We start from the raw sequence: 21,113 nt of genomic DNA, 5'->3' as shown, positions 1-21,113 counted from the left end.
TTCCCCGCTGCGGCTCCACAGCGCCCACCCGAGGGGCGCGCGCCCCCTGGCGGCTCCGCGCGCGCTGCGCCCGCCCCGTGACGGCGCTGCGGGCGATTGGCGGCTCCTCGCGTCACAGCCCTGTGTGACGTCACTCGCCCGCGCCCGGAGCCGCCGCCATGGGCAAGAGCCGCGGCGGGGCCGCCAAGGCCGGCAGCGTGTTCCGCATCGCCCGCAGCGGCGTCCTCAGGGCCAAGGCCAAGGGCAAGGCGCGGCCCGTCACCTCCGGGCTGAAGCAGGTGAGTGCTGCGGCGGGAGGAGGCGCTAGCCGGGCTGGGACAGCGCCCCACCACGGGGAGGGCCCCGGCCCTGCTGCGGCGCCCGAGGGAGGCCTCGGCCTGGCGGGGTTTCCTCCTCTTCGGCCTCGCTGCGCGGCGGAGGAAGCGCTGGGAACTGATTAACTCGAGCTGTTTTAGGGGCAGTGTGTGTCCGGGCACAAAACGGCAAAGTGCACGATTTTCACCCGAAAATTAGGTTTGTATACGGATGTCATCATCTGCAAAAAGCACAGGAAGTTCAGTTGACTAATTTGCAGGCATATGCCATAGAGGACATCGGGCTGTGCTTGAGGTATCGTTTGGGAAGTGCCTGATAGCATCTCGCCTTGTCCTCGGGAATGCGATGCTAAAGGGCGCGTCAGCAGTTCAGCGAGTTCGCGTTCACTGGCCTGCATTCACAGCGTCACCGAGGGTGTAATTCAGGGTACAGGTTAACAAAATGCCTTGATCCGAAGCACCGGGCATAGTTAGTTCAACTAACAAGGGGAAGTGGTTTCCATCACGTTCCTGGTCGCAGGAGGCGATCCCTTTGCCGGGCTCTGGGCTATGTTGCCACAGCTCTCCTTGATGCTGGCTCAGGAACTCTTCACCCACTAGGTGACTCAACTTGCTAAATCAGCAGCAAAAGCTATTAAAAATACATTTTGCATTTTTATGTGCTGGGTTGGTGAGTTGAACAAACTTAATTATGAATGAATGAATGCAAAGAGAAGCATTTTAGTGGGGAAGAACCAGAAAGGATGGAGCCTTTTCTGATCTAGTAGTTGTTTATTTGCCTTAGCTGTCAAGTACAGCTCTGTCACTGAGATGCAGTGAACAGGCCCAGGAGTGCACACTGATGGGTGTTTTGCTCTTAATTCCTCTCTGTTCCTTTCTTGCACCTTACATGGGCTGTGATGCTCTGCAGATGCTTCTGTGAGACAATTTAACATACTAAAGCAATAGAAAAACAAAGAAGCAAAAATAATGTTATTTTTGTGTTTCTAGAGGAGCACAGCCCAGAGGAGGGGGAGAGTAGGTCATGGAGCTGGGAGCAGTGCAGAGGAAGAGGAATGGGGGTGATCTAAGCATAAGTTTTCCTGTTGGTAGCAGTGAGTCATTACATGGTATCTTCTCAAACCTTGCCTCCAGCCTGAGATGGGTGTTCTGCGAGAGTTCAGCTGCCCCTTTAGAAAAGCATCTGTTAATAAAAGTAATAAAGCAGATAGTGGCTTATTTTTTCCATTTGATGCAGTTGCAGTGTGCTGGACAAACATAAGCAAATAGCTCTAAAAAAAAAAGGCTGTTTCAGATTTCCTCCTGCAAGCCAAAGCCACTTGGTGAATTAATCTGGTGGACAGACAGGAGTGTAACAAACTTTGGAAAAAATAATTTCATGTTGCTGGCGTCGCATCTCCTCTTAGTCTAGACTGTCCTGTATAATAAAGAGAGAAACAGGTTTAAAATCATATTCATGAAAAGTCAGTAACCTATTAGGAGTAAAATTTTATTCTCTGTGTTTGAAGCTGTATTGTTTAATGCATTAAGCCTCTGGGCTTAATGGGATTTACTTATCATTAAGCAGTATAGGAAGATGCTCAGAAAAAAAAATTGTTAATAGCTAAAATTAATAGCTAAAAGCCCATTGTAACTGTTCAGACAACTTTTGATGTAGATACTGTGCTAGCTATAGAGCCTCTTTCTGTGGAGGAGTCCTGCCTGAGTACCTGACAGTATCACGTATTAAAACTGGAACCTTCTAACACCCCTGTGAAGCTGGAAGATGGTGACAAGCACTGATGGAACACGTAGTCTTTGTCCATCATGTCACCAACAGTCCATCCACTCTGATCAGAGCCAGGAGATGGGGCTGTATTTCTCCAGTCACTCTCCCAGTTAAAATGTTGATCTGAGTAGGCCTGTTTTATCAGCCTCATTGCCACTGCTTTCTTCATACTGGTAGTTCTCTTGGTCACTCAGAATAAATGGAATTACTGTTACTGTATACATGCTCTGAACTTACGGAGGCTTTGAAAGCAAAATGACTACGTGTAACCATTCACAGTTTGCTTCTGCCTGTTTAAATTGCTGAGAGGTCAGTTACAGGGGTAGCCTTTGGAACAGCAGTAGGTATCCTGAAATTTGGGGTTGCCTGAAGACCTGTGAGCGTGCTTCTGGAATGTTTGTGATGTAATAGGTCATTACCTGGCAAGGATCCTGTTCCAGATTTTGGAAGCAGCAGGTGCTAGGGCTGAGATCAGCTGAATCTTACTTTGCTGCAGTGGTGAGAGTTTATGCCCTCTTGCATCTGGCCTCCTCCTCTGCCACAGATAGTTGTCCCCAGAGTGCAACACGTGTCCATATTCTAGCTCTTCCTCTTTGAAAGCATTTTCGATACAATAACTTGCAAAGGCAGACTTGGGCTAAAAGGGAGGCTGAGGTGCACAGAGATACACATCCCTCTCTGCTACAGCCACAGAGTTTCTTTAAATACTGCAGCAAAACCTGGTAGACATTGTTGGCCAGACCTACAGTACGAACAATTAGGTCACAAGGTGTGATGATGAAAGGTAAGCTATTGGATGAAATTCAAAATGGTGAAATCATTTACCAGTTATATTGGGTTTGAGGGGCTACAGGGGTGGCTTCTCTAAAAAGTTGCCAGAAGCTTCCTCATGTCCGAAAGGGCCAATGCCAGCTGGGTCCAGGATGGATATGCTGCTGGCCAAGGCAGAGCCCATGAGGGAGTGCCTCTGGGATGATGCAGTTAAGAAGCACACCCCCAGCAGCAGTCAGAACAGAGGAGTGAGAATTTTTAAGAGAAACAGCCCTGCAGACAGCAAGATCAGTGAAGAAGGAGGGGGAGGAGGTGCTCCAGGTGCTGGAGCTGAGATTCCTCTGTAGCCTTTGTTTGACAACAAATGAAATTCATTTTCCCCAAGTCGAGTCTGTTCTGCCCATGATGGCAACTGAGTGATCTCGCCCTGCTGTTATCTTGACCCATGAGCCTTCCATTATATTTCCTGTCCCCTGTCCAGCTAAAGAAGGCAGTGATGGAGCGGCTTTGGTGGGAACCTGGCATCCAGCCAGGATCAGTCCACCAGAGAGATGAAGGAAGGAACCCTTCCTGGGACTCCACTCCAGCTAAGAGGAGCTGAGGGTGGTGTAGCAGCGCCTGTGAAGCCTGGCTTTTGTTTTCTCTCTGTTCTCTTTCTGGATCACTATGGGCTCCTATTCCAATAGAGAAAGTTTAACTCTTGATTTTAAATATATTAGTACACAACTAGATGACCTAATGAGGTAACAGATAAAACATACTGAAAAGCATGTAACACTGTCTGCATAATAGTTGCACAAGTGGAATTTTTGTTAAAAATAACAATGTGTGTATTTTTTTCTCTCCCAGATAAACATTAAAAATGCTGAAAAAGTTAGCGCAATAAATAAAGCATTTGCTGAAGTTCAGAAAGAAATACAGCAGCTATCAAAAGGTACCACAGCAGAACCTCAGAAGACTCAGCAGGTAACTTCCCTCTGTAAAAATCTGAGGAGAATTAAAAGAATGTGTGTGTTTGAAGCATTATAATGTGTTTCTGAGACTGTAGGCAGTTAGCTCAGTTGGTCAAAGCATGGTGCTGGTAACACCAAGGTGCTGGGTTCAAACCTTGTGTGGGCCATTTACTTAAGAGTTGGACTTGATGATCCTTGTGGTCCCTTCCACCTCACAATAGTCTGTGAATCTGTGAATTCATGCAGTTGCTTTAAAGCTAGCATCCCAGTTTTATGAATTTCATGTGTGCCGTAACGCTGAAACGTGGTTAGCATGTTCAAATGCTATGTAACTACTAAAGTAGAGAAGTGGGTGGGCAGCCATGCTCAAGCATGCTTCAAAAGCATATTTTTTAAGTACATTGTAGCTGATTTCTAATTGGTTTCTTAAGTTAGTTCCAGCTCAATCCCCCTTGATTTTAAACTTTGATCTCTTCATGAATAGACACAGAGAGGATGAACCTTGCTGTTCCCTACCTGAAGCACCTGACCGTGCTTTGAAACAAACAGTTCTACCTCTCTCTGTTCCCGATTCTAAGCCTTCATATTACCTATCAGAAGCACCAACACCTGAAACAGCAATTTCTGTAGTACAGGTTTTGCCTGCAGCATTTAGGGTTCAAGACAGTGTTTCACTTGCCTTTTTCTAGTTTTTTTAATACAGGCCTACTTGCAGTCTTGCACAAGAATTAATTCACAAAGTTTAATTCCTGACAAGTTCCTGCATATAAACTCTTATGCTGACTGATGCTCTAGGCACAGTTTCAGGGAGAAAAAGCAGTCCTTCAGGATGAGGTGCAGATGAATCCATCCTGGCTGTTGGGGGAAGGTGGAGTTTGGAGAAGTGGACATGAGTTCTCAGTGTGCCTGAGGTGATCAAGTTTCTGTACAGCTGGGAGCAACAGAACAAGTGTCAAATACTTAAGGAGAGGCTGACAGAAAAATGAAACACAACTGACAGTGCTGCCAGCAAGGATTTCAAGGCAGTTGGAGCCAGTGGTCCTGTCCCTGCTGGGTTGTTACATATTCCTCCAAGACTTCAGACTGTACTACTGCTCCTGTGCTAGTGAGGCTCTACATAACTGCTGTATTTGATTACTCAGGCTGTAACAGTATTGCCTACAAAGTTGCAAAACTGTTGTTGAGAGCAGTAGAGAACTAAAAGCCGAGCCTGTCTCAGTTGGGCCATGTGTGTTATGTTACTGGTACGACGCTCCTGAAGCACAAAGCCTATTCTGCTTGTGTCTCAACTTCAGTGTATCCTGCAATCCCCCCAAATTATTGAAGTATGACTGCAAAATTAGCCTATATTAAATACGTAAAAGACAAACTAATCTTCTGGACAATGGGTATTTATTAGTCTGGGGTTTTTTTCAAGCAGAACAAAAAGAAATTGCTTTCTACTTTAAACTGAAACTTTTTTTTTTCAGGTTTCCACAAATCTGGAAAAGGAACCAGCAAACGTGGATGCTGCCACAAGCCTGTTATCTCAGTTATAATATAAAATGGACAATGAAGGGGTTGCAAGAAATGAAAGACCACAAAGACTGATGGCTTTGTTTGCACAATTTTATTAAAAAAATTTTGTTAATATACAAGTATTGGCACACTTTAATACAAACTACAAACAGACCTTTCCTATCATGTAGGAAAGTGGAATGTCAGAAGTCAGTGTGAGAAACTTAAAGTGCTAAAACAGAAGGCACTTCACAAAATTGGTTCACTGAAACAATTTAGCATAACTCAAGTTGATACCCTTCACATTTCAACTTGGCAGTGAAAGCTTCAAAATTGTTTGAAAAGTTAAAGACTATAGCTTCTTGGCAGTAAAGCTTCAAAAAAAATGCTGTTAACTGTGAGCAAGAAGCCTAATCATTTTTTGAAAAAATGATCAAAAGGCTATTAGGTATTTTCACTTTTCTTACTAAAGAAAGCTCCAAACAATTGGATTACACAGAAAAACACTCAGGTGAAAAAGTGCCAGATTTTTTTGATAAGAGCCCTTTTTTTCTTGTTCTTGAATTTGTTTTGTGAAGTAGTTAAAGGAAACAAAAGGAAATATACTCCCAGAGTCAGTGAACTAAGAAGTTATACATTCATTATTCAAATACTTAGGTTATGAAGAAGTCTAGAATGTTATAGTTAGAGGTAGATGAGTAGTCTGGTTGACACGATATCTAATAATTTAGTATCTGCACATCAAAGAGATCACAGACTCCTTCATTATCATCCAGGTTAAAGTTGTAGTCATCTCCGGGAGTAGGAGAGAGTCGTAAGAGAGGAAAAACTGTAAAGCAGGAATAGTTTAGTTTAAATTAAAACACTTTTGGAAAATCAGCCCTATCATATTCAGTATGTTTGTCATCAGTGTTAGTCTTAATAATTAAAATAGTCTTGATAATCTGACAAGCTCACTGAGATACATACCGTGAATACCTGTACTGCATTCAGACTAAGGCAGTAACTGATGTATCTACCATTTTTTGCTTGTTATTTTAAGTCAGTTTGCTGGAGTGATAGCTGTGGAATATGGGTTTAAGTTCTTCTGCAGCAAAGGAGCTCCTGAGCAGCTTTTGAAAACTTTAACCAGAAACCCATAATTTGTATTTATATTCCTTTGTCTTGTTACAATACCGCAACTACCAGCCTTCAAATAAGTAAGGAAGTTAGCATTATCTCTGTTTTTACAGAAGGGAAATGGAGGCTAGCAGTTTGTCTGTGCACTGACTGCATTTCAAGCATGGACTCGAAGCTTTGTGCGGTGAATAGAACCAAGAAGAGAAGCCTCAGCCCTCACTGCACTGTAGGAACTTTAACACAGTGTACATGAGCTGGGCATGCCATCCCTGCTCTAGAAGTGGAGGCTGTTTCCATGTTAACCACATACTGGCACGTTCACAGAATCCCATCTTGCTCCTTGGCTCTTATATAACCACGTCTTCTGGATGAGCCCTGAGGCGGTCTGCTTGAAGGGCATATATTATCACAGGGCAAAAGGAACAAAGCGAGCCGAGTTCACCTCTTTGCCTGGCACCTCAGTGAGAGTGGCAGAGGTAGGCAGCACGTGAGCTCTGTAGTAGCTGTGGTACAGTGCTGCACTCATGGCCACAGAGGTGCAGGAGCAGAAATGGGTGACATTTAGTGTATCATAGCTGGACATGTATCAGTCTGCATCCAGAACTATGTTCTGAAATACTCAAAGCACCTGCATAAAGCTTTAGGCAGAATAGAATTAAACCAGTTTGGTTTTCTTTTTAAAGGCAGCACACTAGTCATCAGCTTGTTCTTTCTTTGTCCCTAAATGAAGGACTGGTGAGTTATTCATGCATGTAAGTGCTTGTTGGATTAAGGTTTTCATATTTTGACTGTTAAATAAAACTTGCAGGGAATAGAAAGGGGAGCAAAGACAGGAGTGACAGAGGAAGCAACACGGGACAGAAGTAGTTTTATACTGACTCTTGGCATCAGATTTAACAGATGCTTCCTAAGTGCTGCTCACACAAAAACTATGCTGCTACTTGTGATTATTACAAAAGATGCTAAATACTTACCGTCAGAAGACATGAGTTCATCAATAATATCTCCACTGATATTTCCTGTGAGACAGGAACACATGCTTTAAGTATGTAGGATTTTTTAACACGTGTTTATAGCAGTCAACACATTCTTTGCATTAAACCACTGAATTGCCAAGTACACTACGGCTTGTGCAGTGTTAGGAGCTGCAGAGGTAGTATGCCATCTACATGTGAAATATATTTATCTTTGTATCCCTCAGCTTTTCCCCCCCCAATACATTTTTCCCACTTAGCCCTTAAAACCTAAGAGCCATATACAACATGAAGCTTATTTGGTGGCAAGGAAACTCATTTGCTCAAAATGAGTATGCTCCTCTGAGCTGGCTCCCTGGCTTCATTAGGAGATAAACAGAGGCCTGTTTTTTCCTCTGTGTAACTCATTGGTAACTTGGTCACAAAGAAGGGCTCAGGGAACCAGTAAAAACATTTCAACAGGAACTACTGCTTCCTACCTGCAGGCTCCTCCATCTTTGCAATGTCAAATGAGTTTGGCTTGAGAATACAGTTGACATCCAGAGGCAGCAAGCTCTGGTAGTCACTGGAACTGGCTGAGGCTTGGGCACTGTCCCCGGACAGGCTGGGATACAGCTCCGGCTCTGGCAGGCTGGAGTAAGGGGCTGTGGGGGCTGCACTGTCCCGCTGGGTGCTGCCACCTACACGGACAGGAAGGCATGTCACAAGTTCTGTTACAGTGAAACAGAACACAAAGCACCTGCCCTCAGCTTTGTCTTTTGAGGAGAACATGGCCAGTGTCTGGGATTGGGTGAGAGGAGTCTTCCCCTTCCACAGTCACAGGCACAATTTAATTAATTGTCAATTAGCTAAAGATTAATAAATGAAGGTAATCAGGACCCCTCAGAAATGCAGTTATAATATTCACAGCATTTTCTTAGATCTTTTCCTATTATCTATTAATTTACTATGAAAAAAACACCTGATATTCAGGAGCCTCTCACTGTGGCTATGTGGAAGAAGGTAAGCGACTTGTACAATAGCTGGAACTGGTGTATTATCAGTCTCATTAAAAGGTACACATTCATATCACATCCTCTGTCAAGAGGTTTGCAATTTTGCTCCAAACTGCATTCTGGAGAAGCACCTCAATAATTAACAGGATTACATCCAAAACCTGTTCAGTGTATGGTGATAAGCTCTGAGGGAAGCATCTGTTTCACCAGACAGAAGAGGAAGAGGTGTCTCTGTAACCTCCTGAGAGCCGTTACTAAGCCCCTGGAATAGTCTTTTAATGGACAGCTGCTACCCTATGCAAATTCTTGATCTTTCCTTTGTCTACCACCTATCTTAACAGTTTCTTCTTTCCCTCCAGCTGCCTTCCTCCCCCACCCATCGGAGATAGGAAAACCCCTGGATCCACCTGATGGTGTGTCCGCAACTGCCGTTTGCGGTAACTCCCGTCCTTGGTTCAGGTCATGCTGTTCTGGGGGATTTGGAGGAGCTGCGGCTGGTTTAAGTGGAGTTGCTGGAGCTGCAGGTTGGGATGGGGGCTGTGCAAGGTCATCAGGTGGAGGAACTGGAAACACCGTGGGCTTGGAGGAGCTCGACTCTTTGTTTATAAGCAGCACATGGATAGGTCCTGAACTACTTTTAAGGTTGATCTGGTATTTCTTCTGTCCGTTCTGTCCCTGTAAAGGTGGTGTATTACGAAAGTTACTGTTCCTTGAGAAATTGGAACTGTACAAGGTGATGAAGACTAAGATCAGCTGTTTTAGTCCACAATGAAAAAAAACCCCCAACAAAATCCAACATCACAGCTGCTAACTTGGGTCCTGCAGAGAACCTTACCATTGCCTGAACTGAGTTCAGCAGAGACGGACAAAGATAGTACCATTGATCAGCTTCATGGCTCTAGCCTTGGATGCTTTTACGATATTAGACTGTGCTTAGCCTCACTAAAAATAGCTTGTGAAACTTCTCAGGTGAATTTCAGCCTTCTTTAAGCACAGTGGCTATCATGCTTCATACAAACAAGGCTCTCTCCCAACTATGTAAACTATTTAAAACCAAGCACTGCAACAACAACAACAACAACAACAACAAAAGTTAAAGATGGACAGAAGTAAATAATTCAGCCTTCTATTTTAATCTTGCCAATTTAATCCTTTTGGCTATAGCAAGACTGCAGTCTGTTTCTGTATCCAGTCTAGTACCATGAGACTAAATCTAAATTAAAACTAAATCTAAAAGGCTTTTTCTTAAGAGATCCATTTTAACAATATAACAGAGGAACTTGACACATAAAAGTCACTGAGTTCTTAAGAGAATTCATGACAACTATGCATTATTTTTCAAGTTGCAACATTTAAAAGCAAGAGAGAAGAAGAAATCCATTTGTGTATCTTGGTTTTAATAGAAGGCACGGTTACCATTAGTCTAAGTGTACAAAACCCACTTTTTTCTATCCAGCCTCTCTCTTCTCAGCTGAAACAATCCTAATCCTTTCTCCCCCTCCTCTTGCACATGGATAGAGAGAAATCCTCTGCTCTAAAATAGCTCTTCTTTTCCACTATTGCTCTAGAACACTTAGGTAAACAAGAAACCAGTACATACCATTTCAGGTCTAGGTACTTCCAACTGTGTACCACAAGGTGCTTGAATTGCTAGAAGTGTATCTCCTGGTTAAACAGCAATTTTTAAGAAAGTGTTAAGTGTATTTTTCTTAAGTCTTGTATAGTATCCACTCAAATGAGATCTGGAAATTCTCTAAGGCCACCTAAAGTACTGCACAATTTAGCATATATAAACTTGTGGTAAGACGTATGTAGTCCCTATAAGACCCAAGTATATTGCATAGTATAAATCACAGAATTCCAATACTTAGATCATAGTTGCAAAAATATTTTCTCACAACAGTGCAAGAGTTACAATTTTCTTTACCCGTTTGTCTTCTAGTTGTATATCTAACATAAGGTGAAAATATTTAGTTCCTTTTTTCACAGAATCAAAGAATGATTTAGGTTGGAAAAGACCTCCAAGACCATCGAGTCCAGCCTTTGACTGATCACCACCTTGTCAACTAGACATAGCACTAAGTGTCATGTCCAGTGGTTTCTTGAACAGCTCCATGGATAGTGACTCCACCACCTTCCTGGGCAGCCTGATCCAATGCTTAGAAGCCCTTTCTCTGAAGAAATTTTTCCTGATGTCCAACCTGAACCTCCCCTGGGTGCAGCTTGAGGCCATATCCGCTTGTCCTGTTGCTGTTTCCTGGAAGAAGAGACTGACCCCCACCTGGCTACACCCTCCTTTCAGGTACTTGTAGACAGTGATAAGGCCTCCCTTGAGCTTCCTTTTCTCCAGGCTAAACAACCCCAGCTCCCTCAGCCACTCCTCATATGATTTCAGCTAAACCAGCTCTCTGGTCTAGCTCACTTTATGACTTTGATGAGTGGTGGTACTACAGAAGTTTAACAGAAGGAAGAAGAGGTATTGATGTTCAGTGCCAGCACTTCCAAGTATCTAAGCTCATGGCTTCCGCAGCACAACTGGGATGTAACAGATGGCTGTCAAACTCATCTGTGGCTTACTATGCGCATTAAAACATGTTAGGTAAAGTCAGGGGACCACAGTTACATGCACAGCACTGGCACAATACTGCAAGTCACTTGCCTACCTGCACATTATTTCCTCTTTGTCCATAACTAATTTGGAAAAACATTTTTCTTTCTCTGCCTCCTAAGAAACACGTAGGTGAAATATTATGTGAGTGCCATGCCACGTGCCTCCATGTTTTGTAATGACTTAACTCTTTTCAGTAACAGCTCATTTTTGTTAAACTGCAGTAGTTTTCTAGTCTTGTGTTTTTATTTAAAAAAATCTTCCTTGTGGCAAAGAAAAGATGGGTTTGAGCCTAGCTGGAGGCTGAACAACAATCTTCCCTTGGGTGCCCAAAATCAGGAGATGATGTCAAGGGAAGTAACCTCTGCCAGCATTTCTTGGCAATTTCTTCAAACCACCTGTAGAGGAATCCTTCAGATTTAGTAGCAATGCCCCATCATTGACCTTCAGCTGGCTTCACTTGTACAGCATCACAAGCTCTGTCTGGCCACAGCTGCCACCAGAAAATGATACGAAATTTGGATCTTCTTGGTTCTTTTGGAGGGTTGGACCAACATGTTCTGTCTCTGGTTCCATTAATGGCCCGTGGCAAGCTGCTGAGAAGTATGAATACCAAAAAAGACATCCACAACCAGGACTCCAGCTGAGCTTCCATTCTACACCATCTGTGACTACAACTAGAACATACCAGAACTTGGTAGCCACAAACATTATGAAACATCTACCTAGTACTGATCACTATTGAGTACTTCTAAATTCAAAATACTTGCAAGGAAAAAGCAGGTTAGTTAGCAAGTTATTTTTCAAGAAATCCCTCACTGTAGAAATACAGCCTAGCAGCAACTTACCATTGAAGCAGTTGCAGATATCTTCATGGGTGACATATGAAAATGTAATTTATGTCAAGGAACGTTTTTCTTAAAGCAATATAAAACTGGTATATGTTGCCCTTTAGAAGGTTGTCCAAACTGAGCCTAAACTATAATGTTATTATAGTTACTTAGAAGTGTCATCAAGGCATTATTTTTGACTTTCAGAATGGCTCGTTACAAATAACAAGAGTTCTGTGTTTTAAAGAAAAAACTTGTATCTGCAAAGAAAATACAAAAAGAAAAATAGTTGTGTAGCTTGAATGAGAAGTGATTCTTCTAAAAAAGGAGAACATGTAAAATCTTGTTTTGAAGAATACCATTTACTTTGCTAACTTGACAATACAGAATTCAGGTATGTACCAGCATTTCCCAGAATCACATAAATACTGCTAGGGGGAACTTCAGAAGTCATCTGCCATCCCATTCCTCTGCCTCAAGGTAGGACTGATTCACTGTTCAGACATTCCAGACAGATGTTTTTCTTTCCTCTTCTGCAAAACCTCCAGTGACAGGTATTCCACCACCTCCACCCTGGGGGATCAATTTCATTGCTAGCTCTCCCAAAAGGAAAGTTTCTCCTAAAATTTAACTTCAATCTCCTTTGCTACAAAATCCATTTTACAAAAACAGTTTCTGTCCAGAAAATTTAAGTACTTATCAATAGTATTATAGGGCACTTGCCTGCTCCCAATCTCAGGTGTCTATTTTGCAAGACAGCTAAACACATGCTTATGAGCAATGCAGCTGGAACTCTCTGATATTTATATACAGGATCTTTTTTTCCAGTTTGAAACCCAACAAGCTTCAGAACTTTCTCAAATCAATTTATCTTTGGGTGATAGCTTGATCTTTTCAAAATGAAGCAACAAAAAAGACTCATGTAAAGCACTGGTAACAAAGTATAAATTCAAGTTCTGGAAGCAATATAACTAATTTCAAATAAGACACTAGGATTGTACTATTGACTTAAAAGTTACTGCTGTACATCTATTTATATGCTAAATTATTTTCATGTTACCCACAGTCATAGAAGTTAAAAAGTCATGTGTCTAAGATTTATATCTTCTTTTGTTGAAGCAAAACCTGAAAAAATACTTGCCTTACCTTGCTTCAGGATAAAATGGGCTACATTATGCTTTATCCATTACCTTTAGGTGTTGCCTTAATTCTAGTTCCAAAATGCACACAATTAATTTAAAAGGATATTGGTGGTTTGTAGAATCATCCATGACGTTCTTGATACTTTGTTGAAGCCACAGTTTCTGCTGATCCAATTCTTTTTCTTTTAGCTCTAAATCTTCAATTTCAGCTTCCAGATATCTCAGCCTGTCTATGACTTCTTTTGTATTGCAGCCAGCACCTACTCCTCTTAAAAAGGTAAAAGGGTTCATGAAACCACAAGTGAAAATCTAAAGCAAACATGCATTGATAATTTCTTAAGACTATTTTCAACATTTGGAATTTTTTTTTTTAAATTAGTATCATCTACTAATATTCAATATGAAGGAAATGAGCATTTACCCTCCCAGTAGTGTTTTAACAGGAAAATGAAAATGCTTAACCTCTGATCAAATTAAGATTTCCCTCTACAAAAATTTATCTTCTTTCGGAGTGTAGTTTTTTCTGCATTGGAACTGTTTTGCAGGCCCTTTCTCCTTCACCTATAATTCTTACCTTGAGCTTTTACTTTCAGAGGCCTAAGAGACAGTAGGCATGGACTGTGGTAGAGCAGGTAGGTGGAGATCATGTGCCCTGATACCCCTCCCAGATTCATTCACAGGGAATTTTTCAATTGCAAGTGCTAGTTATAAAGTAGCACTAGAAGTTTTCTAAAAGTTTCTCTTCTGTGTGCTTTAAACTTGATTTTATGTATCAAAGACACAAGTTAAAAGGAAAACAAATACAGTTAATTTATTGTAGTTCTACAACGTCATATTGCTCACTGAAACGCATTATGTTAATTTTATGGTGTCATACCTAGTCAGAAGAAGTAGAAAGAGGCAATTTTTGTTGCTCTTGGGCATGCAAAAATTTGCAGAATTGACATAACTTACTTCCACTGAATGCTGTTTTTTGACTTCTTCTCAATGAGATCAATCCCCTCCAGAACGTTGGTGATATCATAGATCCTTCTCTTCTGCCTCACAGCAAGAGTATCAGCAGCCTGTCGAGAGAACAACCATCAGCAGCTTGCATGCTGAGGGAAAAGACAGTTAAACCACTCCCTTGGAAAAATGCCATCTAATGTCATTCCAAAGGGAAAAGGTTCTTCAAGAGCCAGATACCATCATGAATTCTGAAGTCCAGCACCTGCAGGTAGTGCTACAAAGCACACGGAGCAGTCCCCTGGCTGAAGGCCAGCAGGCCTGACAGAGAGGGGAGCTCACAGGGGTTGCAAAGACCATGGTCAGTATCTGGAGCATATTCAACTGCATGGAGGAGCTTCCCATGCTCTTTCTGGAGGGCAGGAAAAGGTATGGAAGGCAGGCAGTGACACCCTGCAGTGGGGCAAGCCTCTGAAGCCAAGGACATACTACGTTTATCACTCCTTCCACTGACACTCGAGGTATTACAGCCTTTGTTTGGATTCAGTGGTGCCAGGATACGAAACAACAGGGCTGTAATTTCACAAAGTGGCTGCAGGAGAGCTGCAGCATTTCAAGCCACCATTGTCCTCGCACAAATGCCCCAAACAACATACTCAATCTGTCACACTGAGCACCAGCACCCTGGTACAGCTGCCAGGGGTGTTGCTGCTGACACACAGCCAGCTGTGCAGCACATCTGAGGGCTGTCACAACTCACCACTCTGAGCAAAGCAGTGTCAGGCAGAGACAACCAATTCCTGCCTTACTTCTTTCTCTCCATGGTGATTTTTGTGTAACTGATGCAAAGGGATAAGATAAAATAAGCAAACAAACTAGTCATGCCTTCCACACCTGAAAAGCAGCTCAAGTTCAAAGAATATTTGCTAAAAGGAGGGAAAACAGAGAGGAAGGAGTCTGACTCTGTAATTACGTGGAACACTTAAATACAATGATTACATGGGATTGTATGTATTAAATAAAAGAGAAGAAAAATAAAGAGAAGGGTAGGCAAAGACTTCTGAATTTGAACTAATACATAAAGTCAAATAATTTCTACTACAGGAACACAATCATTTATTTCAGTTTGTTCCAGCAATCTACTAAATGTATGCTTTTTGTATGCAGCCTATATGAAAGAAAGGTAGAACTCGAGACAACCATAACCTGGAAGGCAAACAAAATTTCTTTGCTTAAGAGTACAATTACCTTTTGCTACTCAAGTAAAGTTGAAAGGATAAAAAGAAAGAACAGAGATTAAAAAAATACTCTTACAGCCATGAAGTATAAGCACTGCTCTTTCTCCTTGACAGTGATGTACCCACTAAACACTGTTTCCACTGACACCATTAGCAGCGTTTATCTTTTGTATGGTCTTCTGTATGAGTCTTTTAAAATATTTTCTTATCTAACCAAACAAAATACATGCAAGTACAAATAAAGTGCACAGTTTAGCTCTCTCCAAGAAAACAGGCTCTTTGATCACTTGTGTCAGCAGGTATGCACCTGCTATCTTAATCTGCTATTTTTGCTGCATACATACACGCTGCTTCCAATGACTGCAAGAGAACCTTAAAAATCTAGCAAGTAACAAAGTTGATGCCACTTGCACAATGCTTAATCAGCACCCCATACATCTCACAGTCTTCAGTTATTCTACAAGCTGTTTACATAATTCAGTGCAAGGAATGGACAGCACACACTTAGCTGCTATTCAGCTTTCTGCTTTTTTCCCATTGCTCTACATATTGACCTAGGACTTAGTCTACCACTCAGGGCTTGAATGATGAAGAAACTGCTCTGGAGACAGATTTCATTACCTCTTGAGATTTTCCCAAAGGCCTGTCTACAAAATGTAAATGCTTTACTAATCTTAATGTATTTTCAAATTGTACTGGTAGCAAAAGATACCAATGTACATAAATTTGGAGCTGTGAAACCAAAGCTTAAGATTTTTTTTTTTAAAGTCACTTTTTCTGAGTGTCCAATTTCAAATGTTTCAAAGTTGAAGTAATTGTTGCACTCTAAATGCTATTGCATTTTGTATGCCCCAAGCACAGCTCCCATGAACACCAGCAGCAGATTCACCCCTACCAGCTCCAGATCCCCAGGACAGGGGCTCATTTCACAGGAAAATGAAGGACACAGTTACATATGTATTTGGCTTGACTACCCTGTATACAGTTCAAGCGCTGCTATGAAGTTCAGCTACTTACAAGAGTACCTACACAAGCTGGGACCAGTTCCCAAACTGAAATGTTTAATCCAGACATTCACTAGCATTCTGGTGCTGATCTTGTAATCTAATTATCTTTTAAAAATTTCACAGATATTTAAAAAGCAATTGAGAAGTTCCTCCCTGACATTCTAGCAGTTATCAGTGTGATACCTTCTGACAGGTACATGGATCAGAAATTAAGTTCAGTCCTCCACATAAACCATTCACTAATAATTTAAATAATTAAATGAGCTTTCTTAGACAAATCTCTTGTTGTCAAAAACACTGTATAAAACTCATCATTTCTCAGCCTATCTACAGCAATTACTCTGCTAACATAGGTGGACATAGCTTCCACATTCAGAGTTCTTTCATAAAATCTTTCAAATGTAAAGCTGCTGAACTCTAGTTATTCCTCCTAATATCTCCTCATGCTTTGATTAAGTATGTATTCAAGCCAAGCACTCACAAGTGTCTCATAGACAGGTTCAGAGCTGGAATAAAATATCTAAGCACAGAGCTATGGTTCTGTGCATTCCGATCGTGCAGCTCTTGGAATACAGAAAACACACTGTTCAGCACAGGTTCAGCTGCAGGCACGCACACACACGCACACCCACCCATCCAGAAATAAGAAAGAAAGGCCAGGAAAAGGGCAATTGAGAGTTTGTAGCCCCCCCCCCCCCCGCCCCCCACCCCAACTTCTTTGCTCCCTGGGAGCTGACAAAAGGCAGCAGAAATCCTCAGCTGCACATGTGCTGCGTTAGCCCTAGAGAGCAGAGGAACTCGATAGAGCACCCGTGACAGAGTCATTACTGAGAAGCTTAAAGCACAAGGGCCAGCACTGCCTGCTTGCTCTCTCCACGTGTCAAAGGAAAGAGGTCCTGCATCTTCTGAACTCTGCCCATACCACAGGACAACATTTTCTCCCCAGGAGGGTTGTCAACAGTTTGGTGAGAGTTTTAAATTGAATGGCGCTCTTGTCAAATTGTATGGAAAAGTGCTGAATGTCATTGCAACATAAACACTAAAGGAATGTAAAATCTAATAGATAGGCTCGCTCTTCTTCTGTGGAGTGCCACAAGTGTAAGGCAGCTGTTATCTGACCTTGACCAACACACTTCTAAAACAAGTAGATTTTAGAATACCTCATGTTTTGCACTGATGATCAGAAACACTACTTAACCATCATTAGAGCAGGGATGGCATTCTGCTAGAAACAAAGGCCACTTAAGAAATTAAGGCAGAAGCACTGTATGCTATGAAGAGCATTCCTTCAGGTGGTTTATCCCTTATTCACTCATCTTGGTCTTTTTCGCTCTTCCCTGCAATTCATGGGTTGCTGCAGATAGAAACTTAGTTTTATATCATCCTTTAGTGTTCTAAGCTTAACTCCATGACTAGATTTCTTTATAAAGGCTTATTCAGTGATAAGTATGTCATTATTTTAGAATAGCTGTTTGATTTTAAAGTAAATTCAAAATTCAAATTTCAAGTAAAGAAAATTCTCACTTCCACAATTTCTCAGATGTTACAGTGAAGTGTCCACCACTAAAACATTTTCACAGCTTCCTTTTACAGCCTACTAAACTGAAATTATAGATGTATTAAAGATCACCAGAAAATGTCCCATAAAACAGATTTTCCTTCTCAATTGCTAAATTGCAAAGCTGGAAGTCCACCTGTTTCCAAATTTTATTTTCTTCCTAGTGCTGGTTTTGCTAAAGAAATACTGATCAGCAGCACAACGTCAGATGGTCAATACCAGCCAGCAGAGAGACACTTAAAGGTGTTCACTGCATGAATCATTTCTTGGAATACTCTGTTCCATTTCAAGACTGTCCTGTTCTTCAGTTTGCTGAGCACACTGACAGAACACAAACACACAAACTGGTCTTCATTTTTCCTTAGATATATGGCTTATATATGAGAAAACCAGTCACAGAAATGTATGTTCTGACTCACTGTTTATGAAAGTACCAACAATTTATGCACTGCAATTAGTATTTACTTTCAACAAACTCTAACCTGTAATTCTTATACCAGTCTCCAATAGGTCTCGAGCACAAACGTCTGTGACTGGTTGCAGTGCCTACTTAATTTTTCCGTGGCTATCAACCTTTCATTCCTTCTGAGTAGGTACCTTTCTCACTAAAGAGAAGAAGCATTGTTCCATCCCACTACGCAGCCCAACTTTATTGTTCAAGTCAATCTTCTTTGGCACATGAAGCCAAGCTTTTGGGCCTGATGTCTTGCAAATTGAGTATGTTTTGCTTCTCAGATTGACCTGGAACATCTCTCAGGACATGACAGACAATAAAGGAAGCTGCACAACAATCCCAAAGATCTGAACGTCATCGTTCTGTTTTGCTAGAGAAAGAGGCAATTAATAATAAGGAGCTCATCAACTTGTCCAGACCACAGCATAACCAAATGAGGAATATAAAACCTATCAGTGTCCTTCCCTATTCACCCTGAAGTTTCAGTAGCCACAGTAATATCACTGAAGTGCATCCGGTCTGAACAGGGATGCACAAAAAAAGCTCCGAGAACACCATTCACCTCCTGGGGCCTACTAAGAGTAATTAAAAAATAAGTCAATTTTCCAGAAAGTACTTTAACCAAAGCACCAAGCCAGCCTCTTGCTGCACTTTGCTGAACACCTCAGCCATTCACTGACAACCTTAACCAGTCATGTTAACATACCTCTGCCTCAATGCATTGCCCACCTGACAACCTGGGGGGCCCAAGCTCCTGGGCCAGAGCAGCAGCATGCTCCAGGGAACTGGCAGGACACAGTGCCAAGGATCCCTCCTGCAACACAGTGACCCCCTGGCATGAGGGCCACGCCAAGGTAGGCTGGTCCCAGGGCATCACTGGAGATGCTCCAGCTGCTGCTGCCCAATGCCCTCACACCCTGGAGGCAGTGGGCTGGCTGCAGAGCTGGGTGACAATGATTTGTCACTCATACACCAATTCAGCTTCTTTCATTCACACATAACAGAAAGTATAAGGTGGCAATGGTCTGTTTTTCAACATCGTTTTCTCTTGCTAAAAGGACATCGAGGGGGGTGGGCAAGGTTTAAACAGCAGTCCACACACTGAGTCAGTGCAGGGAGAAACATAGGGCAGTAAAAAAATACACGGAATTATTAGGGCTGGAATGGACCTCTAGAGATCATTTAGTCCAACCCCCGCCAAGGCAGGGTCACCTAAAACAGGTGCACAGGAACTCATGCAGGTGAGTTTTGAATGTCTCCAGAGAAGAAGACTCCACGACCCCCCTGGGCAGCCTGTTCCAGTGCTCTGCCTCCCTTAACGTAGAGAAGTTCTTCCTCATCTTGAGGTGAAACTTCTTGTACTTTAGTTTATGGCCATTGCTCCTCGTCCTGTCACTGTGCACCACCAAAGTCTGGCACCATCCTCTTGGCACGCACCTATAAGATATTTATAAACACCGATGAGACCTGCTCCCAGTCTTTTCTTCTCTGGACTAAACAGGCCCAGCTCCCGCAGTCTCTCCTCGTAAGAGATGCTCCAGACCCCTCACCATCTCTGTAGCCCTCTGCTGGACCCTCTCCAGTAGCTCCTTGTTTTTCTTGTACTGAGAAGCCCACAACAGGGCATAATAAACAAGACCACTCTCAATAAATTAAATTTAACGCACGGAACCCATTAATTATGCCCCTTAATAAAAGCCGAAACGCGTATTTGAGCCGACCGCGACGGCTGTCAGCCATCACCGGGTACCCACAGCCCGTCAGCGACCGGGGGAGGCCCCGCCACGCCGGGCGGGCGGGCGGGCGGTAGGGAAGGACGGACGGGAAGAAGGAGGGAGGGAGGGAGGGAACGGGCGGCCCTGCCCGGCCCCCGGGCTGCGCCGGCCTCCCTGCAGCGCGGCGGGCCCTGCGCCCGGCCGGGCCCGGCGGTGCCGCCGGCCGCCCCCCCCGCCCTCGCACCGCTTTGAGGTCCAGCACGCCGTCCTTGGCCTCCTGCAGCAGCGACACGAACTTGGTGGTCAGCAGCCCCAGGCTCTTCTCGTGGCGGCTGCTGCCGCCGCCCGCCGCCTCGGCCGCCGCGGCCATGCCGCCGGCGGGGCCACGTGTCGCGACCGCCGCAACGGCCCGAGCGGGAGCGCGGCCCCGGCCCCCGGAGCGCGGCGGCGGGAGGGGCGGCCCGCAGGAAGTGACGCCGCCGCCGTTGCCGGGACACCGGCGCGGGTCGGCCGCGGGGCTGCGGCCGCGGGCGGGGGACGGGCCCGGCCCCTCCGACCGGGGCAGGGCGGGCGGCCCCGCGGCCTGCGGGAGACGGACTGCGCTCGGCTGGCGCGGGCCGCTCCCGGCTTTCGCTCAGGGCCCCCAGGACGGGTAGCGCAGGCCTGGAGTCGGCGAGATACGTCCCGCGAGCCTGGCTGTCCCCGCCTCGATGGCTCCTTGTCGCTCATTTCACCGTTTGCATTTGATATAAAAGCACTCAGATTAATTGCAAACGATGTTCTCACACCTTGCCAGGCCAGGCACAGGACACGTTGATGATCTGGCCAGGGGCACAGGGAATTTTGAATGCTTACCCAGTCCCTTCCCCTTGTGTCCAAATATACTTGCCCTTAATTCAGGTACAACTCGTTCCCTAGTTACCATCGGATAAAAGCAGAGAAGCTTTAAAGTCCATACTGGATAAGAATTCAGGGGATGCACTTAAGGAAGAGCAGACCCTCAGGTAGCCATCACACACGGCAGTGGAGCGCTGTACCCTGGGTGTGCCATGGCACACAGGAGCTGTACCTGCACGTGCAATCCCATGTTCAGGGCAACATGTGCATGCTAACGTGCTCTCTCTGGACCTGGAATCACAGTCCTCCTGGTCTCAAGTAACACAGCAATTTCCTCATTCCGTTCTCAGTATTGATTGAAACAGATCATTCTCTAGTCAGGAAATGA

At 43.7% G+C, this 21,113-nt stretch overlaps 2 protein-coding genes across 3 annotated transcripts; one reads left to right on the top strand and one right to left on the bottom strand.

Moving 5' to 3' along the window:
- Positions 1–139: 139 nt before the first annotated feature.
- RBIS (ribosomal biogenesis factor) lies at positions 140–5,438 on the top strand. The gene is made up of 3 exons (XM_048286455.1): positions 140–278; positions 3,703–3,819; positions 5,276–5,438. The coding sequence occupies exons 1-3, from the start codon at positions 159–161 to the stop codon at positions 5,342–5,344; spliced, it is 306 nt and encodes a 101-aa protein (XP_048142412.1). The 5' UTR covers positions 140–158; the 3' UTR covers positions 5,345–5,438.
- On the bottom strand, positions 5,401–20,294 carry E2F5 (E2F transcription factor 5). 2 transcript variants are annotated; one of them, XM_048286453.1, is made up of 9 exons: positions 20,133–20,294; positions 13,926–14,035; positions 13,078–13,239; positions 11,848–11,891; positions 9,992–10,056; positions 8,799–9,066; positions 7,876–8,076; positions 7,397–7,441; positions 5,401–6,132 (listed from the first exon to the last, which is right to left on the bottom strand). In XM_048286453.1, the coding sequence occupies exons 1-9, from the start codon at positions 20,256–20,258 to the stop codon at positions 6,023–6,025; spliced, it is 1,131 nt and encodes a 376-aa protein (XP_048142410.1). In that variant the 5' UTR covers positions 20,259–20,294; the 3' UTR covers positions 5,401–6,022. The 2 variants fall into 2 exon arrangements, with proteins under 2 accessions (XP_048142410.1, XP_048142409.1); XM_048286452.1 differs by lacking the exon at positions 20,133–20,294 and adding an exon at positions 14,157–16,792.
- Between the last annotated feature and the right edge of the window lie 819 nt (positions 20,295–21,113).

This window comes from Corvus hawaiiensis, chromosome 26 (assembly GCF_020740725.1).
Source record: "Corvus hawaiiensis isolate bCorHaw1 chromosome 26, bCorHaw1.pri.cur, whole genome shotgun sequence".
Lineage (NCBI taxonomy): Eukaryota > Metazoa > Chordata > Aves > Passeriformes > Corvidae > Corvus > Corvus hawaiiensis.
This window is presented reverse-complemented; position numbering and strand designations above follow the sequence as displayed.

Bases quoted from the DNA above. Each gene is read 5' to 3' on its own strand.
- E2F5 (XM_048286452.1), bottom strand. From the start codon at position 14,321: ATGGGAAGCTCCTCCATGCAGTTGAATATGCTCCAGATACTGACCATG. The intron at 14,036-14,156 runs GTATCTGGCTCT...TTCTCTCGACAG, and splicing joins GGACTTCAGAATTCATGATG to GCTGCTGATACTCTTGCTGT. The intron at 8,077-8,798 runs GTGGATCCAGGG...CTGTCCGTGTAG, and splicing joins AGTTGCGGACACACCATCAG to GTGGCAGCACCCAGCGGGAC.
- RBIS (XM_048286455.1), top strand. From the start codon at position 159: ATGGGCAAGAGCCGCGGCGGGGCCGCCAAGGCCGGCAGCGTGTTCCGC. The intron at 279-3,702 runs GTGAGTGCTGCG...TTTCTCTCCCAG, and splicing joins TCACCTCCGGGCTGAAGCAG to ATAAACATTAAAAATGCTGA. The intron at 3,820-5,275 runs GTAACTTCCCTC...TTTTTTTTTCAG, and splicing joins AACCTCAGAAGACTCAGCAG to GTTTCCACAAATCTGGAAAA.